This window comes from Pygocentrus nattereri, chromosome 26, assembly GCF_015220715.1.
Source record: "Pygocentrus nattereri isolate fPygNat1 chromosome 26, fPygNat1.pri, whole genome shotgun sequence".
Lineage (NCBI taxonomy): Eukaryota > Metazoa > Chordata > Actinopteri > Characiformes > Serrasalmidae > Pygocentrus > Pygocentrus nattereri.
Window position 1 is genome coordinate 14,709,790 of NC_051236.1, and position 23,644 is coordinate 14,733,433.

The 23,644-nt window shown below is 38.3% G+C and overlaps 1 protein-coding gene across 2 annotated transcripts; it reads left to right on the forward strand.

Moving 5' to 3' along the window:
* The first annotated feature begins 1,045 nt into the window (after positions 1-1,045).
* Positions 1,046-22,913, forward strand: mtmr14 (myotubularin related protein 14). Of its 2 annotated transcripts, XM_037535071.1 has the most exons (19): positions 1,048-1,937; positions 2,310-2,458; positions 5,778-5,886; positions 6,075-6,150; positions 6,613-6,673; positions 7,377-7,499; positions 7,709-7,782; positions 7,950-8,020; positions 8,694-8,768; positions 10,077-10,143; positions 10,288-10,373; positions 10,635-10,711; positions 12,857-12,893; positions 13,126-13,196; positions 13,666-13,724; positions 14,220-14,352; positions 15,799-15,975; positions 18,894-19,052; positions 20,134-22,913. In XM_037535071.1, exons 1-19 carry the CDS (start codon positions 1,830-1,832, stop codon positions 20,312-20,314), a joined length of 1,893 nt encoding a protein of 630 aa, XP_037390968.1. In that variant the 5' UTR covers positions 1,048-1,829; the 3' UTR covers positions 20,315-22,913. The 2 variants fall into 2 exon arrangements, with proteins under 2 accessions (XP_017553375.1, XP_037390968.1); XM_017697886.2 differs by lacking the exon at positions 18,894-19,052 and having other exon boundaries at positions 1,046-1,937.
* The last annotated feature ends 731 nt before the right edge of the window (positions 22,914-23,644 follow it).

Genomic DNA, 23,644 nt, shown 5'->3' on the forward strand with positions numbered 1-23,644 from the left:
ATATACAGCGCAGAACCAATGCTACTTGCAATACTTGCTTCTGAAATGTTGTTCTGCCTGACCTCTGAACTATATAGAACTGTCAGAAAGTCAATGTGAATATGTAGAAATGTTACGAATATGAGAAAGAAAATTCAGTTTGATAAGATGCCCTAACAAGTTCATCTAGTAGCAATTATAAAGCGAGATTCACTCGAAAGAGGCCCCTAATGTTCAGTTATAACTCTTACTAGGATGAAGCAATCTGAACAAAACAGCGTGCAATAAGCTGCTCAGTATTTGGAGCTTCGAACAAGCCAGGATACCCCTGCGTCGGAGTGATGAGGGGGGCGCCGGACAGCCGTCGCGACGTTTTACCTCCGTTTGCAAGTTCCGGGTGCAGATCCCCGTCCCCCTTCATGTGTCTGTCAGAAAACGGAGATCACTTCCAGCATCGCATGAAACGCAATCGATTACATATATCACAAGATATGTATGATTATGATTTTTATGTTTAGATTGCTTCATCCTAACGGGAGTTTCAGCAAAATATTCGGGGCCTCTTTCGAGTGAATCTCCCTGTATTTGCGCATGTAAGAATTCAGTCCTCATTCATTTTTTTCAATTCTCTTCAGTCCTTGCTTTTAAAAACTTAGTAATTTATTTTTATTATCTAAGAGTTGAAATTAATTTATTGTATGTTCAAATTGATTGAAGTGAATTTTCAGCAGTAAATAAAGGGAATTTTATCATGTCAACATGAAAACTGAATTAGCACACGTTGTAATTTTGCTCACAATAGTAAAAAAAATCCCATACACATGTATTTGGCACAGAAATATTGAGAATGAAATCCTTACATGCTAAAATTTAATTCCTATTAAATTCCTGCTAGAAAAAAAAATAATTTCAATTTTTTCAATTTCAAATTTAATGTTTATTACTCTTACATCATTAGAATAGAGGATCAAAAGCTAAAATGTTTCGCAACAAAGTTTGATTTATGTAAACTGAAACTCGAGCAGGTCCGTGCTGTGTGTTGATCTGACAGCATGTCGTCAGTTTTAGGAAGTGATGGTCACATGACGGGTTTACTTTCCTGTTTACTACTCGCTTCCATTCGAAGTCCGAAACTCGGTTGCAACACTCTCAACGGCCGGGCTGTAGTGTTAAACGGTTATAGCTGGTCATTTTGTTGCACTTTTGCACCAGCGATAGAGACATCCCTCAAAATTACTTTGAATAGTTTCCATGTGTGTTGTAATTTAGCAGAAAAATGAAGACGTGACACTGTGGAGCGTGACTAGGCCAGGAGTCCTGCGTGTTTCCTGAGTGAAGTGCCCGCCTGTTCGTCCCCTTCATCCCGCTCATGTTCGCCGTCTATCTCGGATTGTCTCGGGACTATGTTTATTCAGATTGAGAATATGAAACAGAGACATTTTCGAGAAGCTTCGTTCTCAGACAAGGCGGTTACCTGCTTCTGTTGTAAACGGACAGGACTGTTAATGTGGTAACTGACCGGACTGTTTTGTTTTTTTTCCGGCTGTGGTAGTCCGAGTCTCACTGAAACGCTCCCGTAGGTTCGGCTGGGTTAGTTAGGTTAGTTTACTTGCCGGCGCGGGAGTGAACTAGCTGTACGGCTAGTTAACGTACCAGTCAGCGTTAGAGGGTATCAGCTCGCCGGTACCCTGAACACTAGACGTCTCCCCGGCTCCGGCCCCCTTAAACGGGCGGTGAGGAAGAAGCTGGCCGGTAAGGGATGGCCTGGAGGCTCGTCCCGGCCTCAGGGAGCGGCGCTGTTTGAGGGAGGGCAGGTCCGGCTGGAGCACACGGCCGGCCGCGGTGCGAAGATGGCTGCTGCCGTGTCTGGAGCTACGGCTCGAAAGAGCGAGGAGATAGCGGATCTGATAGACTTGTTTTCCAAGACCCAATACAGAGCGAAGGAGGTTACCCCGCGGGTAAGGCCAAGATGCTACGATTTGTGGTTGTACACATTGGATGTCATCACTTGCAAGCATTTTCCCACAAGCAGTGTTAGCTGCATGGTTTGCACCGCGACCAGTAAACTTTTGTTGTGTTTTCTGTGACTAATACATCATGATGTTTATGCCGCCTTTTTCCACCGCCGTTCATGATTCATTGGCTTTTCCTTTACCCGCGCTCTACACACAAGTGTATTTTTATTAAGAAACTCGGAGCAGTTCTCAGTGTAGTGTTTCCCAGTGTGTTTTGATACCAACTTTAGCAGAGTGAAACTGAACGCTTCTGCTGAATGATCCCAGATGTATAGTGTGTTAAATATGTGTAACCCCTAGCTGGTGTGTTGACAGGTGGACAGAATAGAGAAGCGATGCCTGGAGCTGTTTGGCCGCGACTACAAGTTTAGTATCGTCCAGAACAGCAACGGCGAGGTGTGCGGCCACTACCCGCGGCAGATCGTCTACTTGGAGTATGAAAGCACTGAGCCCAATAAAGAAAGGTAATAAAAGAGAAAAAGTACAGAGAAATACTAAAGTGAAACTATAGGTAATGTATCACAACTATAGATTGACTACAGATTATTTGTGTAATTGTGTGATAATTCTTAATTTTTCAGTGTTTGGCATAGTTTGAAAATGCCCCTTACATTGTGTATACTTTTTCTGATGAATGGGCCAAAAAAAAGCCTAAAATGACTTGAAAGGAAGTCTGGTTCTATTGACTTATATTAAAAGTAAAGTGTTTTCATGCTCCTGTAAAGTTGTCAGATTCAAGGTTTTGTTCCTACATATGTGTACAGTCATATGCTGTACATCACCTAGACTAAGTGTTATTGAACATAAGTGCAAGGATTCAGTTTCACTAAAATTGAGTGAAATACAAATCTTCCACACATAATACTTGTGTATAGTAAATTACAGTCCCTGAAGTGTTTTCCACCCCAACTCAAAGGTACCTTTGAACTCTGTGTTAATGTATAACTATGAGAGATGCTTGTTCACTGAGTAAATGTTGAGATTGATCAGTAGTCAAGAAATGTATAAGGTTTTACAGAGCAGTGGACGTTAAACCCTCAAATGCACACAAACTTGCAGTTAAACCTGCAGATCATCAGCAACACCTGTATTGGCAGTGCTTTGCTGTGTCGTTCAGACACAGAGGTGAGGAGAGTAGCCAAAAACTAGTAAAAGTCAAGTAAAAGTATTGTTACTTTAAAATAGTAATTACTTTTATCAGATTTTAATTAATAGTAAAAATAGAACTGCAAAATCATACTCATTTATGTTTCTTTAGTAACTTATCCTAGAATCTGTCTTTTGGATGAGAGGGAAAATCATAGCTGATGATGACTCAATTAATTAATTGAATATATATCTTTTGTTTGTTTGGATGAATCCTCAGTTGAAGAACATGGGTTAAATTTTGCCTAAGGTTTTGAAAAATACTCATAATGAAGACAAGCCAGATGCAAAAAACATAGAGAAGGCAACACCAAGCAGACCTAAATTTTGGATGTGAACATTACAAACTGCTAAGTTGTAAGATTAGTTTATGCTCAGTGGTCACTGTTAACATTATTAATGTATCACAGCTAAAGCAAAACAACTTCTAACATTAGTGTCATGCATGATACTCTTTGCTCGCTAGTTAGCTCTATTCCTGTCTCTGTTAGCTGTTAAACTCCATCACACCCTATTAGCCAAATCCATAACTTACTGCGACGTGTCTTCTCAAGTTATATTTTGAGTTCTTGGATGTTAAAATATCCACATCCACAAGGCAGCACATGATGTAAGTTTTGGTTTTGGTAGCTTGTGGAGTAAACATTGCTTCACTGTGAGGCCAAATAAGGCCACTGTCTGGTCTTTGAACCACTGCTGTCCAGCAACGTGCTGAAATTGGCACTTCTACCACTGAGCCCGCCACTGTTAACGACAGCGGTACCTGTAGTTTACAGTATGCATATGATGGCAATTCATTGGTCAAACTAAGTCATGGAAGATGTTTTCAACTGGTGAACGGAGCTAAGATGTGTTTGAAGCACACAAAATCTGCTTTTAATTAAAAAATATTTTAAAATGTAATGGGAGGATCTTGGATATAATGGAGTAAAAGTACATTTTGACCTCACAAATGTACTCAAGTAAGAGTGTAGAGTACCCTCTTTTAAAACAGCCTTTAAAAGTACAATTTGTTCAAAAAAGTTACATAAGTAAATGTAGTGCACTTTGACAAATACTTCTGTTTTAAAAGAGTGAGAAAAAAAATAAAACGTGTGCTCTTTACTTTTGTAGTACATTCTTCTGTGTTGTATTAGGATTAGTTGAGGCTTGAAAACTGCTCTCAATGTGGAAAAAAAACCTTGTATGTCTATTTTGTCATTTTCTATTTATTATTTCAGTATTTTGTCATGAAAGGAACAATATGAAGCTAAGTGCATGCTACACAGATATTTAGTTTTACTTGAGAAAATGGGCGTTTTTTCCAGAATCAGTGTTTGTCGCTTCAGTAGACCCAATATAAATTCCTAAGTTAAAATGGGAAATTTTCATTCAGTATTCATTATGAATCAAGAAAGAAAGACCACCAAAAATAGGCAGGAAATGAAGGTGGTAGCATTGCTTTTTTAAATCCTAGCAAAAGATTAGTGCATTTGGTCGCAGTCACACAGAATCTCCATTTTTGTTGCTGTTTTATGTGTTTTTTTTTTTTTTTTTTTTTTTTTTGCATAATTTGAACACAGTTACTATTTGCATTGTACAAAAAAGTTTGATGAATGAATCAGGAGAAAGAGTTCAAAACTACTTAGAAAAAATCTTGTTCTAGTAACTTCCAGTTAGAGTTTGAGTGTTTTTTTTTTTCCTGTAAAGTTACCATTTTGGAGATATGAGATATTGTTCTGACAGCAACAATATACTGTCCCAATTAGTGCCTTGGGTTGTAATATTGACCAAGTTGTGTGTTTGGCTTGACTGCTGGTGAGATGTTGCTCATGTGTATGGTCAGTGAGGTGATGGTAAAGTTGTTTGTTAGCCTGTACTTTTGTTCTTATGGTAAGAATCAAAGCAGAACATGATGCACATGATGGGTTTTACTTTTTAATTTAATTCAGACATAGAAGTTTTCTGACACACTTTCTAATTAGTGAATGTAGCTCCTTTAAGGTGCACCTATTGCTGACATGGGTGTTCCATTGACACAAACAGCTTGGATAAAATAGCGTTATTAATAGAATGGGAAGCTCTGGAGCAGCCACACATGGGCTTAAGCTTGCCATGCTCAATGGCAAATGTTGATTTAAAGTGGAATAAAACCCTCCAGCAATAGGCTATGGAGCAGTGGAACTGCTTTCTCTGGACTGATGGAACTCCATCACCTTTGGGACAAAGTGGCATTTGTGATCCAGTATCAGTACTTGACCTCAACAATGGTCTTGTGATGGAATGCAATTGAATCCTTACAGCAGTGTTTCAACATCTAGGTGTTGTAGTAAGTCTGGGTAGTAAGCCTACCCAGAAGAGTACAGGAGTACAGGCTGTTACTGCAATTACGGAGGACAATCTCACTTAATAATCTTAATTTCAGAAGAGACATTGGATGAAAAGGTGCCTACAAAGGTATGGACTTATGCTGTCCTTGAACATAAACTGCACCAGAGAATGCCTGAAAGTAGGCTAAGATTGACCTTCTCTGGTATGGATGAATCATAACAAATGGGACAGATGTAAGCAGGCCGCAAGTACAGTGTCCCCTCTTGATTTTTTTTTATTTTTTATTTTTGTTTCTCCCGTGTGATAAATTAAATTCTCTCTCCTCAGCTTTGAAAGTACAGTGCAGATCAGTAAGCTGCAGGATCTGGTGAACCGCAGCAAGCTGGCTCGCTGCCGGGGAAGATTCGTCTGTCCAGTCATTCTCTACAATGGCAAGGTACTGCTACCAGTTTCTAATAGGGTATGCTTTATTGAACAAAATAAGAAACTTCATTTTTTTATTACACAAATGGTCTCTGTTAAGCACATTGTGTACTCTGTTTGAACAATGTAGATTTGTTGATTTTTGTCTGGTTTGGTGTGGTTTATTTTCTGTCTAAAATGCATTTGGGTTGTGTGTTGTAGCATGTGTGTCGGTCGTCCACGCTGGCAGGATGGGGGGAACTATATGGACGCACCGGTTACAACTACATTTTCTCAGGTATGTTCTCATTATACGAAACATTCTGTGATCAAGTTCCTCTGTGGTTGATTTAACTTCACCCAGCTCCTTCAGCCCTTCTTAAATTTCTGAGATTTGTCATCCTTATTTTATAATGCTTGAATTCTTAAATTCCTAATGAAGACTACTTTTCTATTGACCTTACATAGGACAGGATAGGTTTAATTCAAGTGGTCATGGCTTTTACGTTGGCCTTGTTTCATGCGAGCCTAATGTAAAGCCTTTGTGTGGATGCAAACAGAAGGCAGGGTCTAAAGGGACTAACATTGCTGTTACAAATTGTGTCAATGTATCCATTATGTTAAGTAATTCTGGGAAATGGCATGACGCATAGTTCTGTGAAGCACTTTGCATTTGGGAGCTGAAAATTGTGGGCAAATTTGTGCAGACAATAAGATTTATGATATCCTACTTCTTGTTTGTTCTGTGTTCTTCCCTCAGGGGGATCGGATGATACTTGGGCAGAATCAGAAGAAGTGCCAGAGGATGATACTGCGGTCCGGTATGAACATCATATTTAGAACATTAGAACACAAACTGGCATTTGTACATTAAGCCGATAACCTAAGCAGTTAACTTCTCTGTAGAAATGTAAGTAGGTTTTCCTGTACTCCTGCAAAAGAGATTAAAAGAGGAACAGAGATTTAGTTCTTTGTGTTCACATCATCCATCAGGATATTCCTGGTACACTTTTGAAGTTTCAGGTCTCTTACAGAAGATGCAATGGACCATAGATCACATAATGAGGTTCAGGGATGGAGACAGTTTGCCAGTGGTTTTGTGGTTTGCATGATGATGATGATGATGATGATGATGATGATGCATTTTTTAAGCCCTTCTGCTGGTCTCTCCTACAGTATAAAACTGAACTTGGTGGATAGTGTTTTAATGTATTTTTATCTATTTTAATGAAGGTTCTTTGTTTATTTTTTCAAGTAAAGCATTCTGGCTACACGTGGTTTGTTACTGTTCATTTAAGTCCTTTCTTATTCTTTTTCTTTTTTTAAAAACTCATTTTTCAGTTAATCTTCAACATAGTGTGTAGATTTGTCAATTACAGTATAACTCATAGTTAAGGTCCTAATATCCATAAGTTCAACTCTAATTCTGATCGACTGTCATACTGTATAGAAAGTTAAAGCTAGAAAGATTTTTAGCACATGAAATGAGAAAATTCTGCCCTGTTGCCTCATGTCTCTGTGTAGAAATGGAGATTCGCAGCTGTTTGATAAAGTGAGGGGTTCGGACATTAAGCTGCTGAAGTATCTGTCTGTGCGCTTCATCTGTGACCTCATGGTGGAGAATAAGAAGGTCAAGTTTGGCCTGAAGTAAGTGCAGTTGTGAGTGGATTCACCTTATGCACTTCATCACATTGTCATGGGTCAGCTGCCTAAACTCACATACACACAGACGCAAATGAGTGCGCAGAAACATGGTGACTCACTGTCACTTCTCTTCCTTAAGCAGCAAAGTGGAAAGCCTGTGTGTGCATGTGCTTATGTTATTGAGAAACTGTTTTTGTTGTCTTTGTGCTCAGTGTCACCTCTTCTGAGAAGGTGGACAAGGCCCAGCGCTATGCAGACTTCACACTGCTCTCTGTGCCTTATCCAGGTATCTCACTGTGTAACTCTGGTTGCATTGGTTAGAAACCATTCAAGTTCAGTAGAAATATTGACACACTTTATGTATATGTGTGATTTCTTGCTTTATCTCTATATTTTCATACTAAGGTGCTGCTGTTGAGGTCATAAAGTGCATGTTATTGTGTTTACACTCAGGGTGTGAGTTCTTTAAGGACTACAAAGACAGAGATTACACAGCAGAGGGTCTGGTCTTTAACTGGAATCAGGTATATTTACTATTAATTCATATAACTTCGTATTTTGGACATAGGTCAGTATGCATGTACATTACTTACTACATTAAGCAGAATTGCACAGATTTGTTAATTAAGCAGAAATTACATACCAGGGAATGGAGACGTTTGCTTCCCAGTCATGAGGATATTTTAGTGTTGTTTTGGCTTAGCATTGTAATTTTTTCTTTTAAAGGGAAATACTAATTTTGGTTTAACGTGAAATAACTAATTGTAGAGAAACTTACATTTCTTTACAGTGGTAAACAATGCAGGTATCAAAATTTTATTTTTCATCTGTTTTCTTTGGGTACTATTTTGCCTTATGTATGCCTCTCCATCATGGATGGCTTTTAAAATAAATGTTTTTAGGCCAAAAGCTGTTTGAGACAAAAAATCGTCTCAGGCACTGTATTTTTAACCATTTCATGTGATCACTTTCTGTTTGAGTGCTTTTACAGTAATTACACTTCAGTTGTCTGGTTCCTTTCACCTCCACTGTGAACACTTCTGACTGTAAAATATGTATTTACAGCTATAACTCGGACTGTGTATTTCACATCAAACCACATTGAATGACTTACCTTCTGGTGATTTATTGTACAGAAATTTTAAAAATGAATGAAATTCCCTTTTAATGACAGTTAAAGGACTTTTTTGTCGTCAGGACTTTGTGGATGCTCCCTTGACAATCCCTGCCTGTTTTACCAAGAACCTGAACATTGACTGGCGTGAATATCAGGTGAACGGACATTCTTTTCAAAACTGTTGCGCACCTTATCCATCATTTTAAACTGTATTCGAAATGAACTTTCTAATGTAAAATGAGTTGATTTTCTTGTTGTCTTCTATAGCTGTAATGAGCTCACCTTATTTCCACTCCTGCTTTTTCTATTTGGGCAGCAGCACCACATGCTGCATTAGTAGCTGGTTCCTCTGCAGCAGACATTTGGGGTTTAATTAGTCTCTTAGGGCCATCTGCTGGTAGATTGTGGAAATGCAAACACCGATAGATCATAACTGAGCTTCTGTCATACATTTTTACTGAGATTTTATCTGTATTTGAGAGACTTTGAGAAGTCCAACAGTAGCTTTGTTTTGCAGTTAGCCCTTGGAAAACTGGCGAGTATTTGTTCCTAAGATTCAGTTAGAATTTCCTAACCCTGTGTACTACAAACTTTTACTAGAGATGTTTGGGGGGGAAAAAACATTTTTCTATTTATTTTCCTGATCATGTTCTGCAGAGGTCAATTGTTGTCAGTAGAAACAGTATTTTTAGGGTGTTTTCCATCCACACATCACAGCACCCACCACAGAATTCAGCCTTTCATCACCATAGGCCTCATTCAGCCATAAAGCCATATTTATGAATCTTCTGCTGTTTTGATTAAAGTTTATGATTGTTTGCTATGTTGTTATGATTGATATTAATGCCTCAATCAAATCATTAGTTGGCACACCCTACCTGCCAAATGACTTGACATTTTGCTCAGAGAGTGCTCAATTAAATCAGTAGGGATGCGCAATGATATTGGAATCAAACAAGAACAAAATGTTTAGACAATGCTGGCCTGCACTGCTGAGATATATATATATATATATATATATATATATATATATATATATATATATATATATATATATATATATATATATATACACACACACACACACACACACACACACACACACACACACATACATATATATATATATATATATATATATATATATATATATATATATATATATATATATATATATATATATACATACATACATACATACACATATTATGTGTGTGTATATATATATATGTGTGTGTGTGTATATATAAAATTGTATATGCATAAAATTGATATCTTTATCAGCCACCAGTTTACATCAGTGCATCCCTAGAAATCAGTCAGATATGTGCTATGTCTGTCCATTAAATAAAATCCCTTAAAACGAGCATGCTTATGACCATATTTAAACCTTTTTCTGTCTGACAGGATAATTCATATTATTTGTGTATAATTATTAACTGGTCCTTTTCTGGTTTTATCAGTCATGGGACCTGGTGCAGCAGACCCAGAATTACCTAAAGCTGCTTCTGCACATCATCAACAGTGATGGTATTTGCACATAAACATTCACCATATTTTGTCAGGCTGTGTTATTGTCTCTAAATGCTGACAGTGCTCTGTGTATGACTGACAGTGATGTGCAGTGTTTTAGTAGTATAATAGTGGATATGTGGATGTTATTGTGTGTTGTAGATGAGAGTGGACTGTTGGTGCACTGTATATCAGGCTGGGACAGGACTCCACTCTTTGTGTCCCTTCTTAGGCTCTCTCTGTGGGCCGTAAGTATCTATCTCTCTTATCCTCTCCATCCTGTGCTACTTTCCATCTCTTTTTTTTTCTGTATGTCACAGGTCTGTCTCCATCTGTGGGCAGCAGCCTGCTAGCTTTTATCCTTTCATCTTTTTCCTTCTACCATCTCTATATCTGCTGTGTCTGAATTCATGTCATTCATTTGTCAGCTTTAGGAATCCCTTTTTGGAATGGCATTTGAAAAGTTAAATGTGATAAATTTGTAACTTAAGTATGTGTGCTTTGTGTAGGATGGTGCTGTTCATGCCAGCCTGGAGCCAGCAGAGATTCTGTACCTGACCATCGCTTATGACTGGTTTCTTTTTGGGTGAGAAATATAACAATAATACTAATAAAAATAGTAATAGTAAGTCTAGAAATAAACATGCAGTATGTATTATTTGTTAACCATTAATGAATATGCATATATGCATAATGATGCTTTAAAACTTAACCCATTGATGACAAGCTAACATGTTTAATTATTAATGCCAGTAATTATTTTTGTTCTGTTTAATGCCACATTTTCCTTGTTTGACCCTTTAAACCATATATAGTAGTGCAGGCTATGACTCCATGATGGTAGTTCTCTCATTTAAGTACAGCTCATAAATGGCACTCTTTTTTTGAAAGTCATTTACAACCTCTGCTGTGTTTACTTTTTTTTGTGAGTCTCAGGTGTCATTTACATGCAAAATGCATCACTGATACAGGCAATATAAGTAATTCAGCAGACTACATTGATCAGTACTCATGGGAAAACTATAGATAAATCAACAAGCAGCAGACAGAAGTAATAGCACAGTGGAAAGCTGAAGTTCCTCTCGAGAGCTTCCACTGCAACAAGCACATACAAACTTTATGAACCAGAGCTACAGCAAGAGGCGGTAGTAATTTAGGTGCTGAAACTGAAGGCTGTACATGGACCATTCTGTCAAAATTGCAGTCCCACAGTTTAAAAAAAGAAATAAATAAAAAATTAAGACCATAGATATTTACAAGGATTATATTAAGAATTTTTTCAACGCAAGGCATTACTTGTTTGATTGATGTTTAGGTTCATGTGAATGTTGTGTTTACATGATAACAATAATGTTACTGAATTAAAAGTGCTGAAGGGTCGGCGGGTCGGTCGGCGGGTCGGTCGGCGGGTCGGTCGGTGTCAGATAAAGCTCATTTTGTCCGCTCATATAGCTACAACATAATGCACTGCTATTAATCACAGTCCACTACCCTAAATAAAGCAGTTAAGTCAGGGATTCTATTTGTTTAGTTGTTTGACAATTCTAATGTACAGTATTAGCAGTAGAAGTAGTTATAACTATTAGAGATGGACATTAAGTTCGAATTACTTTTTAAATACTTGAAAAATTGCAAATATGTGGAAACATTCCAGATTATAGTACAGAAGGATAAACTGAATTATGTGCACTTGTATGTTCCTTTTAACTGCAAGACAGAAAGTCTGACCACAGACCACAGTCTTACCATTTTTAATGTTTACAGAATTACACAGCACTCATTTTTTTTTTCATTGTAAATGCACAGCAAGTGACTTCAGATGAGTCTGGAGTCGATTGTAGTAAGTGCAGACAAACTGCATTAAGATGAAATAGTGGGGGAAAGAGGAATAGAATGGGAGTGCAGTGAAAAAGAGGAAGGATAGAACCAGAAAGATTGGAGAAAAACAGAAAGCAGAGGCAGCCAGTGTGCTGCAAGGTGTTGGTCTATTGTTCAACTGATGCGTGTCTAGGGAGTTTCCTTTTCTTTGCTGACTGTTACTGTGTGTACTCTCAGACATACACACCAGCAATCGCACAGCGCAGTAATTATGGTGCACAGATCTCAGCCAAACTCCCGGGACCCCGGCCAGCTCTGGCATTCAGAGAAAGAGGAAAGGATCTAAGGTGCCACGGGAAGAGAGAAAGTGAAGGTTCTCTGAGAATAACTCTAACTTTAAATGAGAGAAGTGGGCTTTTATAATTAGGCTCTATGAGAGAGGGCTTTGTGAGCATAGTTTGTGTATTGATCCCCCCCTTAACCTCAACTTGCACTCTTTCTAAAGAGGTTTGTTGCTCTGGGCAGATAGAATCCTGTCATTTCTCTAAGCACTAACCAGCTGTCTGTTTGTAGTATCTAAAATACTACTGCAGGTTGTAGTACAATGAATGATGTGATTTATACGTTTGCTGTAGATCACTGGTCACCAATTTTGGTCCTAGAGATGTACCTTCCTGCCTTAATTCAATCTTGGTTCCAGCCACATCTGTTCCAGCTAATTGACCTCTTCCCAAGTGCCTGATTGGTTGGATCTGATGCATTAGTGTTAAGTAAGGAGGTGAGGCAGATTATTAGATACAGGTTGGAACTAAACTCTGCAGGAAAGTCGATCTCCAGAAGGAAGGCTGGAGACCACTGTGCTAGATTGTCTTTTTCAAAAATGTCTGTAATCAGTTTTTTTCTCTTTCTGCAGTCACATGCTGCCTGATCGTCTCTCTAAAGGGGAGGAAGTAAGTCTGAAAAGTTTGCCCCTTAATGACATATTATGCTTTCATAATCATAAAAGGCTGGAAACTTAAGCAATATGATATTGTGTAATTTTTCATAGGCTATTGTATCATTTCATTAAACCGGTATTTTTGTATGCTGTCTGTTTGGAAATTTTAGAGCATTTTAGTTCATGGTGTAAGCAAAATTCCAATTTATTCTTATCTAATAGTTTGTCTTTCTTTTTTATGACAGATTTTCTTTTTTTGCTTCAATTTTTTGAAGCACATTGTCTCTGAGAAGTTCTCAGTCATTAGGAAGCAGAGGTGGGTATTCAACCCTATTAGTAATATTTCACTTTTTGGATGCCACCGTATTCCTAGAACAATATATAAATGAGTTAAACTTACTTGTAAAGACAACTGATTGAACTCTATATGTTAGAATCAAGAAATGTAATGATTGCTTTTACAGAGTGAGGAAGTCACAAATGCTCAAATTAAGAGTAATGATTATAATTATAGTGTAATGCACTTTAGGCTCCTCAAGCTCAAAGCTTTCTCACTGACTGCAGTGCTTCAGACCTCGCTGTGGTTAATACACTGTTTTCTTTCGTGCCTTCTTTGATGTCTCGCTCATTTGTTCTGTCATGATCACCTTTCCCCCTGTTTTGTTCATAATTTTGCTCTTGTTGAGTATCTCAATCATTTTTCTCCTGTTGTGCCCTCCATCTCTTCTGCTCTCTGTATCATTCACTATTTTTTTTCTCTCTCTCCCTTTCTGCTGCTCTCAAAGGAGGAAAAACTCTCAGTTCAAAGACACTGATTTCACAGTGGATGACCTCTGTCAGCTAAGTAAGTCTCATTTCTTGTCGTCTCTCTCTCTATAGTGTGTAAACATTAGTGACATTTCAAAACATACCATTGATTCGCCAGTCCATATATGGAAGTTAAGCTTCCTGTTTTGAATTCAGTATTTTTGTGACATCACTGAAAACTAACACATTTACATATATCTGTCTACTTAGCCTACAGCAGCTTAGCTCCGCTCATTCACACTGAAGTTAAATGCAGTGTTTCAGTGGACTGCTTTTGAGACGCACAATGGGGCATCCAGTCAAAGTTAATTTTTATCAGTCATCAAGCCAAAGTAACGTAAATCAGTCTGTTTAGTTCTGATAGAGAGAGGTTGCAAATGGTAATGTAAAAATTAATTTTTGTTTTTAGCTGTCTAGCTGTAATCATATCTAGCTTTCATTTTTATTTATCAAGCTTTTATTTCAAAACTCAGTTTTGTACATCAGTTGTATGTTAGTGTAATAAATTTTTTTTTTTTTTTCTTTCTCTTAGAGTCCAGAGACAGGGGCAGTGTGACCAGTCTGAGTAGTGATTTCTCTCTGATCACTGAGGATACAAGTGCTCCTTCCAGTCTGCCTCCTGAACCTGTAGACCTGATCTCCATTGGGCCTCAGGCCTCCAGCGGGTAAGTATAAATGAACAATGAGTGAAGTTGATTGTTTCATTTTTTTTTAAGATGCTCAAAGCACTTCATCTTTAATTTTCTGGCTAGTGTGCAGTAACAGGAGTCTGTGGTCAGCTTTTTGTCAAGGACCACTGGTATTACTGATCTGAAGTCTTTTTCCTTTATTCCTTCTATCAGTCAGAGAAGCTGTTTAACCTGATTTATGAACCCTTTAAGGAATACCTGAACAACATTAGGAACTGTCATTTTATTGCAGTTTTTCTACAAAGTCTACAAAGTATGTCTTTGTACCAGAAGTTCTTTTGAGTTTGGCCTGCAAGCCTGTTTCCTGGACAGACATTTCTTACTGTAACCTCTATTAAAATAGTGTTGTATAAAGTAGTGCATTTTTGTTAATTAGAATCTAGATTGAGACTTGTTGAAAATGAAATGATAATGTTGCTAAGTTAGCTAAGTTTGTCATTTAAAAAAACTGTCAGTGTCACAGAGTGAAGAGCCATTCTGGAGTTGAGTCAGTTGATATTTATGAGCTAAGCTTGTTGATCTGAAAAGAGTCAGAATGCCCATCACTAGTTATGCAAGTCTGCTAGGCTGCTTTTTACTGCAATTTAATGTAAAACAGCCCTGATGCAGCAGTCTTTACAACATGCCTCCGAACTATACTAAATGCATTCCTCCAAGTTTGAGCTTCTCACTGCCATCAAATTAAATTTTCCATTTGAAATTTTCCATTGGAAATTTTTCTATGTGTAAGAGGGTCGTTTAGCTGTTGGCTGTTTTGATTAACATCCTTTTTAGTAGCATGTTTTGGCAGAGTGTGAAATCAACACACTTGGCTTTATTTTAATTGGTGCCACATTTTTATTACTGTGCAGCACACTCCAAATATGTAGGTGAGCCTGGTGTTGACTGTTTTTGTAATGCCACTGTACAGCATGCCATAAAACAAAATTTTTAACTCACAATTTTTACATTTACTGCCACGAGAGCACAGCAAATGTAAAAGAATAAAAAAAATATTAAAATCATTTCTTAACTAAACCATGAGACTTGGCAACTATGAGGGTGGGTTGTTTTGCAGGTTATTTAAGCTTTTTGTGACATGTACAATGAGCCAGTAGGCAGTTTTTTTTTTTTATCATGCCCTAAAAATATAGTAGCATTTTAGGCCAGTGGCACACAGCATTAAAAAGAATGTGGAAGGTTTTTTGTTGTTGTTGTTGTTTATTCATAAAAAAACAAAAAAACAATGAGTAGACATAATGAAACGCTAGGCTACTCAGTTGCTCCTAAATAAAAAAAAATGAAATGAAATAAACAAATACTTGGTATGTTGTATTATTTTTGTTAATAATAGTACTCCACCAGGATTGAAGCAGTCATCCAGTACTACTCCTACTGATTTTCTGCTACAAAAGGTGCTCAGTTGTGTTTGTCTCTTCACAGGAGGAAAGCTATGAACTCATCTCCTCAGACTGTGTTTTGGAACCGGCCAGTCCCATTTGAAGAGCGACTACCTCATCCACTTACAGAGGGCAGGTCTTCTAGTTCCTCATCCTCCAACCAATCAGAGCAGGGCTTTATTCGGACAGGCAGTAGCCCATTGGCTGTTCCAGGGACAAGGTGAGTGCTTAAGTGTATATGTCTGTATGTACTTGGGATGCTCAAAAATGCACAAAGTTTAGGAAGTATTTAACTTGGTCAATCCCTTGAACCAGTGAATTTGGATTATTTAGTAGGTATTGTGGTGATGTAATATTTTAAGTGAAACACTGCTTGACCAGAGAGTGTGCTGATGTGGCTGTTTGGCTTTACTATGTCTTGTTTACCCATTAAAACCTCTCCAGAACAAAGAGATAAGTCTGCCCATTTTTTCTGTGGTTGGGCAAATGTCTGTAGCCAGTATTTCCTCTGGGTTGAATGGATCTTTTTGTGGTGTTTCTTTCTCATAAGAAATTTTGTAAACTGTCATGATGTGCTTTTCTTCTTGATGTGTTTTTCAGCTTTCCTGGTAATTTTATTAACACATTTAATTGCCTGAAAAACGATTATTGTAACAACCGCTGGTAACCAGCAGGTGCCTCCCTAACCTCAGGGGTCCTTTCAGTTGCATGATTTGTGTGCTGGCAGATGATTTTATCTTTGACACTGTGTGCTTTGAAAAGCCTTCTCTGTTCTGCTTTGGTTGAATTTTAGTAAAGATTTCTCAGGCATGGTTGGTGCTTAAACAGTAAATTGTTCAGTCTATAATGTGCATGTTTCTGTTTTATAGCATCTTCTATCCTTGTGTTTTTTGTTATGAAGTTATGCCGGGCTGTTCTTCGTATATGGTAACTGTGTACGAATCATAATATTGCACTTTATCTTAACTCCCTGGTTTAGTGTTTATAATCTCTTCATGAAATTAGACCCAAATTTTCAAATTTTGGGTGAATGAGAGACATTGGCTGTAATGCTTTCAGTTTTGTACCTCTTTGGACTTAGCAGCAGAATGTTTACTTTGGTTATAATAGCATATAACCATATGTGATGTAACATGTATTATATAATAGTATTTTTACATTCAGTTTCTGTAAGCTTCATTTCCTCAGTCACAAAATGTCAGTGGTTTAAAACTGGGATTAAATAAGATGGTGATGAGTGAGTATGTAGAGAGATTTCATATCATCCTAAGAACAAATGGTTAAAAAGCTGGTTTAGCTAGACCACAAATAGGCATGAGTCAGTATACAAGTCTAATATCATGATAATTGTCCCTCTTCATATCATGGTTTAGAATTTTAACTGCCGTTATTGTATTAAGAGAAAACTGTACATGTTTAAGACTAAATTTACATACAGAGCATGTGCTTGAATGTCGTTTTTATTTATACATTTTGGATACTCAAGCCTATGATAAATCTCCTCTGGTGGCTCTTTGTGTAACATCACAGCAGTCTTTATTCATTACTGGAAACCTTTTTTTAATAGTCTTAATTGGCTTAACAGAGTATGACAGGGTAACACTAAAACAGTTGTACAAACATCAAATAAAGATCACAGTGTGAGTGTAGTGGGAGATTATGAAACCAGAGCTACTCTGTGTATCTAGGAAAAAAAAAATCTTTTGTGAATCACCATGTGTTTGACTAAAATGCAGTACTGGTATGTCAAACTGTCTGCAACAATGTTGTGTATGTGGAAAATGGCTGTACACGTTGTTATTAAACATCATCACATATCTTACCACGAATGCAGAACATGAATGCATCTGCTGCTGTATATCAGGAGCTGAAACCTCAGATGCATGATGCCGTGCTTGTATTGTCTGCCTATTTAACTAGCTTTCTGTTACTGTTTTAGTCCACTTTGTCTTTTATGATTGTTGCAGCAGTAGAAAATGAACAGTACTGTTGAGGTTGCCAGTTGCCAGTCACCAGTATGTTACTCTTGTTTAAAGAATGGGGTCAGTCAGTCAGGGACATTTGAATTCTTGCGGGCCCACTTAGTCTGATAGAAGCGGTCTGGAACTTGATGTTACTGAAATAAACAATTATGGATCCATGCCACCGTAGCAGTCATTGTGGCTAAAGCGTTTAGGTTCCCATCTTGTCTCTGTCCTGATAGACTTTTAGAAAGCCATCGAGCAGGGCCGTCTTGTATGTGGTTCAAGTTCACTACTGTCAAGTCTGTTCAGTCATCTAACCTGCTGCAATTCCCATCTATTAATTGGATTTTTTCTGTGTAGGCTTTCCTGTTCATGAGCATATATGAAAACCAGTAGTAAGATTGAGGGGTTTTTTTTGTTTGTTTGTTTTTCTTGTCCACAGCGAAATCCTGGAGTGATTTTCAGTGTTTGTATGTGTATGCATATGCTCTAAAGTGCTAAACCTTCTTAAACAATACAGAGATAACATAGATTTCTTCATTTGAAAGACTTATAAGACCGCTGACTAAAATTTGGAGCCCTTTCACTCTCCCCATTGCCCTGCTAGTGCTGACACCCTCATTTGCTTCCCCTGACCCCTATTTTTGCTTTTATCGTAGGCTGTTTATGTGTTTATCTCTGTCTTTGTGTTTTTCTGTTTAACCTAAAGCCCCTGCAGGGCTGAACCACTGCAATTGGCAGTCGCTGAGACGCCACTGGCAATTGTTATGATCTGACACACTTGCACAGTTAAGAGCCGGTAGCTCAGAAATTTTGATACATTTAGGTCTTATCAATATGCAGTAATTTACATATATTTATTAAATTTGACACTAATAAATTAACAACAATCTTTGCTATCAAAACCAAATGAAATCTGAAACCATTTTGACAGGGGGTTACATTCTATTTTCACTCTTACTTTTTGTGTCTCTTGCTTTGTGTCTTTTCCTCCACTTTTCTCTTGCTCAGCCTTAACATGTTGGCACTCAGGTGAGAATAATGTAACTGCAAATCAGTCTCTCTCTCTCTCTCTCTCTCTCTCTCTCTCTCTCTCTCTCTCTCTCTCTCTCTCTCTCTCTCTCTCTCTCTCTCTCTCTCTCTCTCTCTCTCTCTCTCTCTCTCTCTCTCTCAGGTCTATGGTGGAGTATGCTCGTTCTGGCTCCTCACTCTCTACAGAGTATGGTAGCTGGCAGATTGTTTCAGGCTGTGGAAGTATCCATGACGCTACTCCTCTCCCAACAGAGTCGCCCCTGCCCTTCAGCTTCCAGGATGAGGGTCCCAGCGGCCGCATGTGAGTCTTGCAAACTTGTCCACCCTATCCCACCCCACAATTTTCCTTTTCACCACTGCTTTGCTGCTTTTCTCTGCTTTACCCCTCCTTTCAGTCTAGCGGAACAGGGCTGGGTGAGTGAGAGGGCTGCTTTGACATGAAACTTTGATGTAACACAGGTCATGTTGTATGCGTGAGAGAATTCCTATGTGTCTTTGTGCAGGTGGTTATGGGTTTAATTCTTCTGTAGCACTGCTCCAGGTGCTTTGCATGGGTACTAATCCTTTTTTTGGAGTTGTAATTCTGTAACTGTAATATGCAAAGATCAAAGGACTGATGGGTATGAGAGGGGTGTGTAATTATGCCACTGGTCATAATTCTGGATTTGGAGGAACTTGCTTTGGACTTGGAGTAAATTGAACATCTGATGGAATGAATTGATGAGGCCAGCTGAAGGAGGAAATCAGATTTCAGTATCTCTCTTTGTCTCTCCTTCATTTGTTTCTTCTGTTTTCTGAAGGATTCTCTCTTTCTGCTCGATCAGGCACGCAAATTGAGTGTCTTCTCAACAGTGCATGCAGTGATCTTCTGCAAATAACATTCATCTGTCTCTGTTCAGAGCGAAATAGAGGGAGTAAAGGGAATGATATGAAGAGATGCACCCAATTATTTTCTTGATTACAAAATGCATTCAGTCTTATTTTGTAACCATGTTTAGAGCTGTGTGATAAAATAAGCAAGATAGAAATGAGTTCATATTGGAAAAGCAATCATGCTTTTTTTTTTCTTTTCTTTTTTATATTATTGTTGGGTTCTTATCTCTCTCTCTCTCTCTCTCTCTCTCTCTCTCTCTCTCTCTCTCTCTCTCTCTCTCTCTCTCTCTCTCTCTCTCTCTCTCTCTCTCTCTCTCTCTCTCTCTCTCTCTCTCTCTCTCTCTCTCTGCCCCCCACCACTTTACACCCCCAACCCCCCCCCCCCGGCTCTTCCTGTGTTCTTTTTTTTTTTTTTTTTTCTCTCTCCATCCATCCTTCACTTTTCTTTCACCCTCCCTCTCCTTTCAACATCGCTTGCTCTCTTTGTCGTTCTCTCTCTATGTCTGTAGGTGTATGTATGGATCAGAGAGACAGGCTCGGTTGGAGGCGGTGAGGGAGCTGTTTTTGGCGGCCTACAGCTCCACAGTGGGGTTGAAGTCTTCCTCTCCTAGCTCGTCAGGGGCCATCTCTGGGCTGCTGGAGCAGTTTGCGCGTGGCGTTGGCCTCCGAGGCACCAACGCCATTGTCTGAATCCAACCCCTCCTTTCTTCCTTTCTGTCATTTGTGCTATCCTCACTTGTCTTTCTGTCCTGTGTGTGATAGCGATGAATCAGAGAGAAATGTTCCCAGTTCTCTCTCATCTCTTCAGCTTGACATTTTTCCTTTTCACTCCACCCTAATTTATCATCCACTGCATTTGTCTTATGTAGTATATGTGTATTTTAATACCTCTCATATAAGATCACATCTGTGTTCAAATCCAGAAGCAGCATATTGTTCTTCACAAATAGCCTCCAAAGAAATCTGCTGCACCCGCCCCCTCCATCTGTTGTGTCCCACCCACATGCCGTTCTTTTTTTTTTTTTCTTTTTTTTTTTTTCCCCCCATTCCCCTCATTTCCCTCCATCCCTCTATATGGACACCAGTTTACTTCCAAAGGAGAAGAAAAGTGCCAAACTTTAACTCTGGGGCTACCTTTTATTTTTGTTTTCATTTTAAAACTTTTATTTACTTTTTTTTTTTTTTTTACTTTTACACACCAGATGTGACTGTTGAGGTGCCTCTAGTAAATTTAAGCTTAAACATAATTAACACTACCCCCCCCATGTGCTCTGTCCCCTAGTTTTGCCCTTGCTTGTTTGTATCGTCAAGGCAGGAAGATGTGAGGGCATGAATGAAAGAGTAAATACATAAAAGGGAAAAGGGTTTCTTTCAACTGTCTTCATATTGCTGAAGCCATATTGCTGCCCCAAGAAAATGGGCTCTTGGAAAATAAATTAAAAGGTCATGTATAAATGGACCTCCGAGGCTGTGAAGGAGAAAAAAGATTAAAAGAAACAAGAACGACAAAAACGTCAAAGCGACAGTGTGCCCGCAGGTGTGCAGCTGTAAGAGGAAAATCTTGTCTTTTTGTCTTCCTTTGGGACAGACTGTGTGGAAAGCTGCTAGTCATGTTTCAGCCCTGATATTTGTTTAGAAACAGCACTTGGGAAGTAGAAATGTGGCAATGATTATTTTTCCTTGGGAAAGTTACCATTTATAAGATTATTAGAGAAACTGTCCTTCTGTTTACTTTTTGTTACCTCTTGTCTTAAGTTCTTAAATACCTAAAACTTGAGGTTGATCTGAAAAATTTTGTCTGTCCTGGAGGATGGTTGATCTGTCTGATTTAACCGAATGGGAGCTAAAGTTTCACTGTAAAGTTTCCCATATAAGACAGATTACCATTTTTTTTAACTCAGAAATCCAAGCCCATCACTCAGTTGGTCATTATTCAGTAGAATGGTTTGTCAGATGTTTTAAGTAAAATTGTGCCCCTATTTTTAATTAGGTATTGCTGTACTGTTCGTATTTAGGCTTCAACACGCACAAAAGTAGCACTTAATAACTGTCAGTTCTCGAAAAACCCTCCAAAAAACTAGGAAACGGTTCTAATTACAATCACAGAATCGTACCTGTTAACACAGTATATACTCCGTGTTTACTGTGAGCTCAGTTCTACCACTTCACACTCTCTCATCAGTTCCTGTGTAGCCCCTGAACTTGCTGAGTTGGCTATTTTGATCAAATCCATGTTTCTGATGGACCCTTTGAATCTACAGTAACATCAGTAAATGTTGTGACTGCACCTGATAATGCAGGACAACCACCATCACCACTTATCTGTATCTCCCTTCCGTTTTGATTACTTGTGGTGTTTTGACAGATGTTTTAGTCTAAAGGTGACAGGTGGCTGAATATGAAGCGAAGGTAGCACTTAAAAGTTCAGCATTTAGAACTTGGAATTTGTTTGTCTTCTTAATGCCAAACAGTTTCAAAGGCCTTTTTACCTCAGGACCATGTGTTGTGCCTTTTTTGTTTTTTTGTTTTTCTTAATATGGGGCTAGATATTTTTATGTGTCTTTTTTTCTGGCAATTATAGTATGTATCTTTTAAATGCTTGAATTTTTATTGCTTCAGACTCTTCATGGATTGGAACACTCTTTGAATAAGCCTGTTCTGGCCTTTAATCCCCTCACATTTGCTTTTGCAAGATTTGCTGTGTTTATTTTTTTGGTTTTACAGATTGTTGCAGAAATGTTCTCATTCAGTCACTTTCCAAAAGCTGATTATATTTGAACTTCCAAGAACATTTGAGCTTTCTGCAGTCACATAGATCAAAATGAATTTTTGTTCATGTCTATATCACTAGATCATATATATATTTGAATTGTTCTGTCCCACACATGCACAGTTGTGCACACAAAAGTGGGTATCCAGCATTAAATGATTATGGGAGCTGAGCATTTTGCATGAACTTGCTCCTTTTTTCCATTTTCTGTCACCCAAACAACCTCAAAAATGTAAATTTGGGACTTTTCAATGTGGAAAATGAGCGGTGTGACTTTCAACTTGAAGATGTACCTTTAATTATCTGTTTCTTTTTCTGTGTTGTATAAGGAATTGCTCATTTGCACTCATCCTTTCATAACTGTAGAGAGTGGTGCACCCTTTTTTGTTTGTACAGGCTTTGGTTTTAATTTTAATTTTATTGATAATCTATTAATATTCTCTTTACTGTGGCCAGGGAGACGTGGGACACAGAGGATTATGATGTTCTGGTGGAAATAAAAAGAATCAAATCAAATGATTTCTCTTTGTCTTGATGCTGAATTACAAACAAGTGAATAATGCAAACTGTTTGTCTTTCTTATATTTAAGGAATGGCTTGATCTACTGCCGGGGTCCTCAGCTCTGCTGTTTCAGTGTCTGCCTGTCCTGCATACCTTGGTGGTTTCCCAGACTCTAACACACCTGACCCAACTAATCAACTAGTTAATGAGCCATTCCTACATTAGAACAGGGAATATAGTAAAATGTGAGGTTTGCCATGACTACAAGTGGGATGATAAGGTATTACCAAGACTTGCAATACCCTCCACGAACATTGGCACTCCTGGAAACCTGAGCAAAACAGGCCTTATGAAACATTATTGCTTATCCCTTTGATCTTCCATTGAAAATATTAACAAAAATAACCTTTTTGAAGTACAATGAAGGAAAAAAAAAAAACAATCTTGGTAAGAAATCTGTGTGCCCCCATTATTAGCGCACTTTCGTTTAATGCTTTGTGCAGCCTCCCTTTTCGAGGGTAACAGCTGTGAGTCTTCTTCTGTAATGCTTAATGATACTGGAGAATACATGACAAAGAATCTGAGACTATTCCTCCATACAGAACCTCTCCAGAACCTTCAGATTCTGAAGACCATACTGTGAAGTCCACAGGTTTTCTATAGGGTTCTTGGTCAGGGCACTGGGATAGCCATGGCAAAATTTTAAGTCTGTGGTCAGTGAATTATGTTGGTGTTGTTTTTGAAGTGT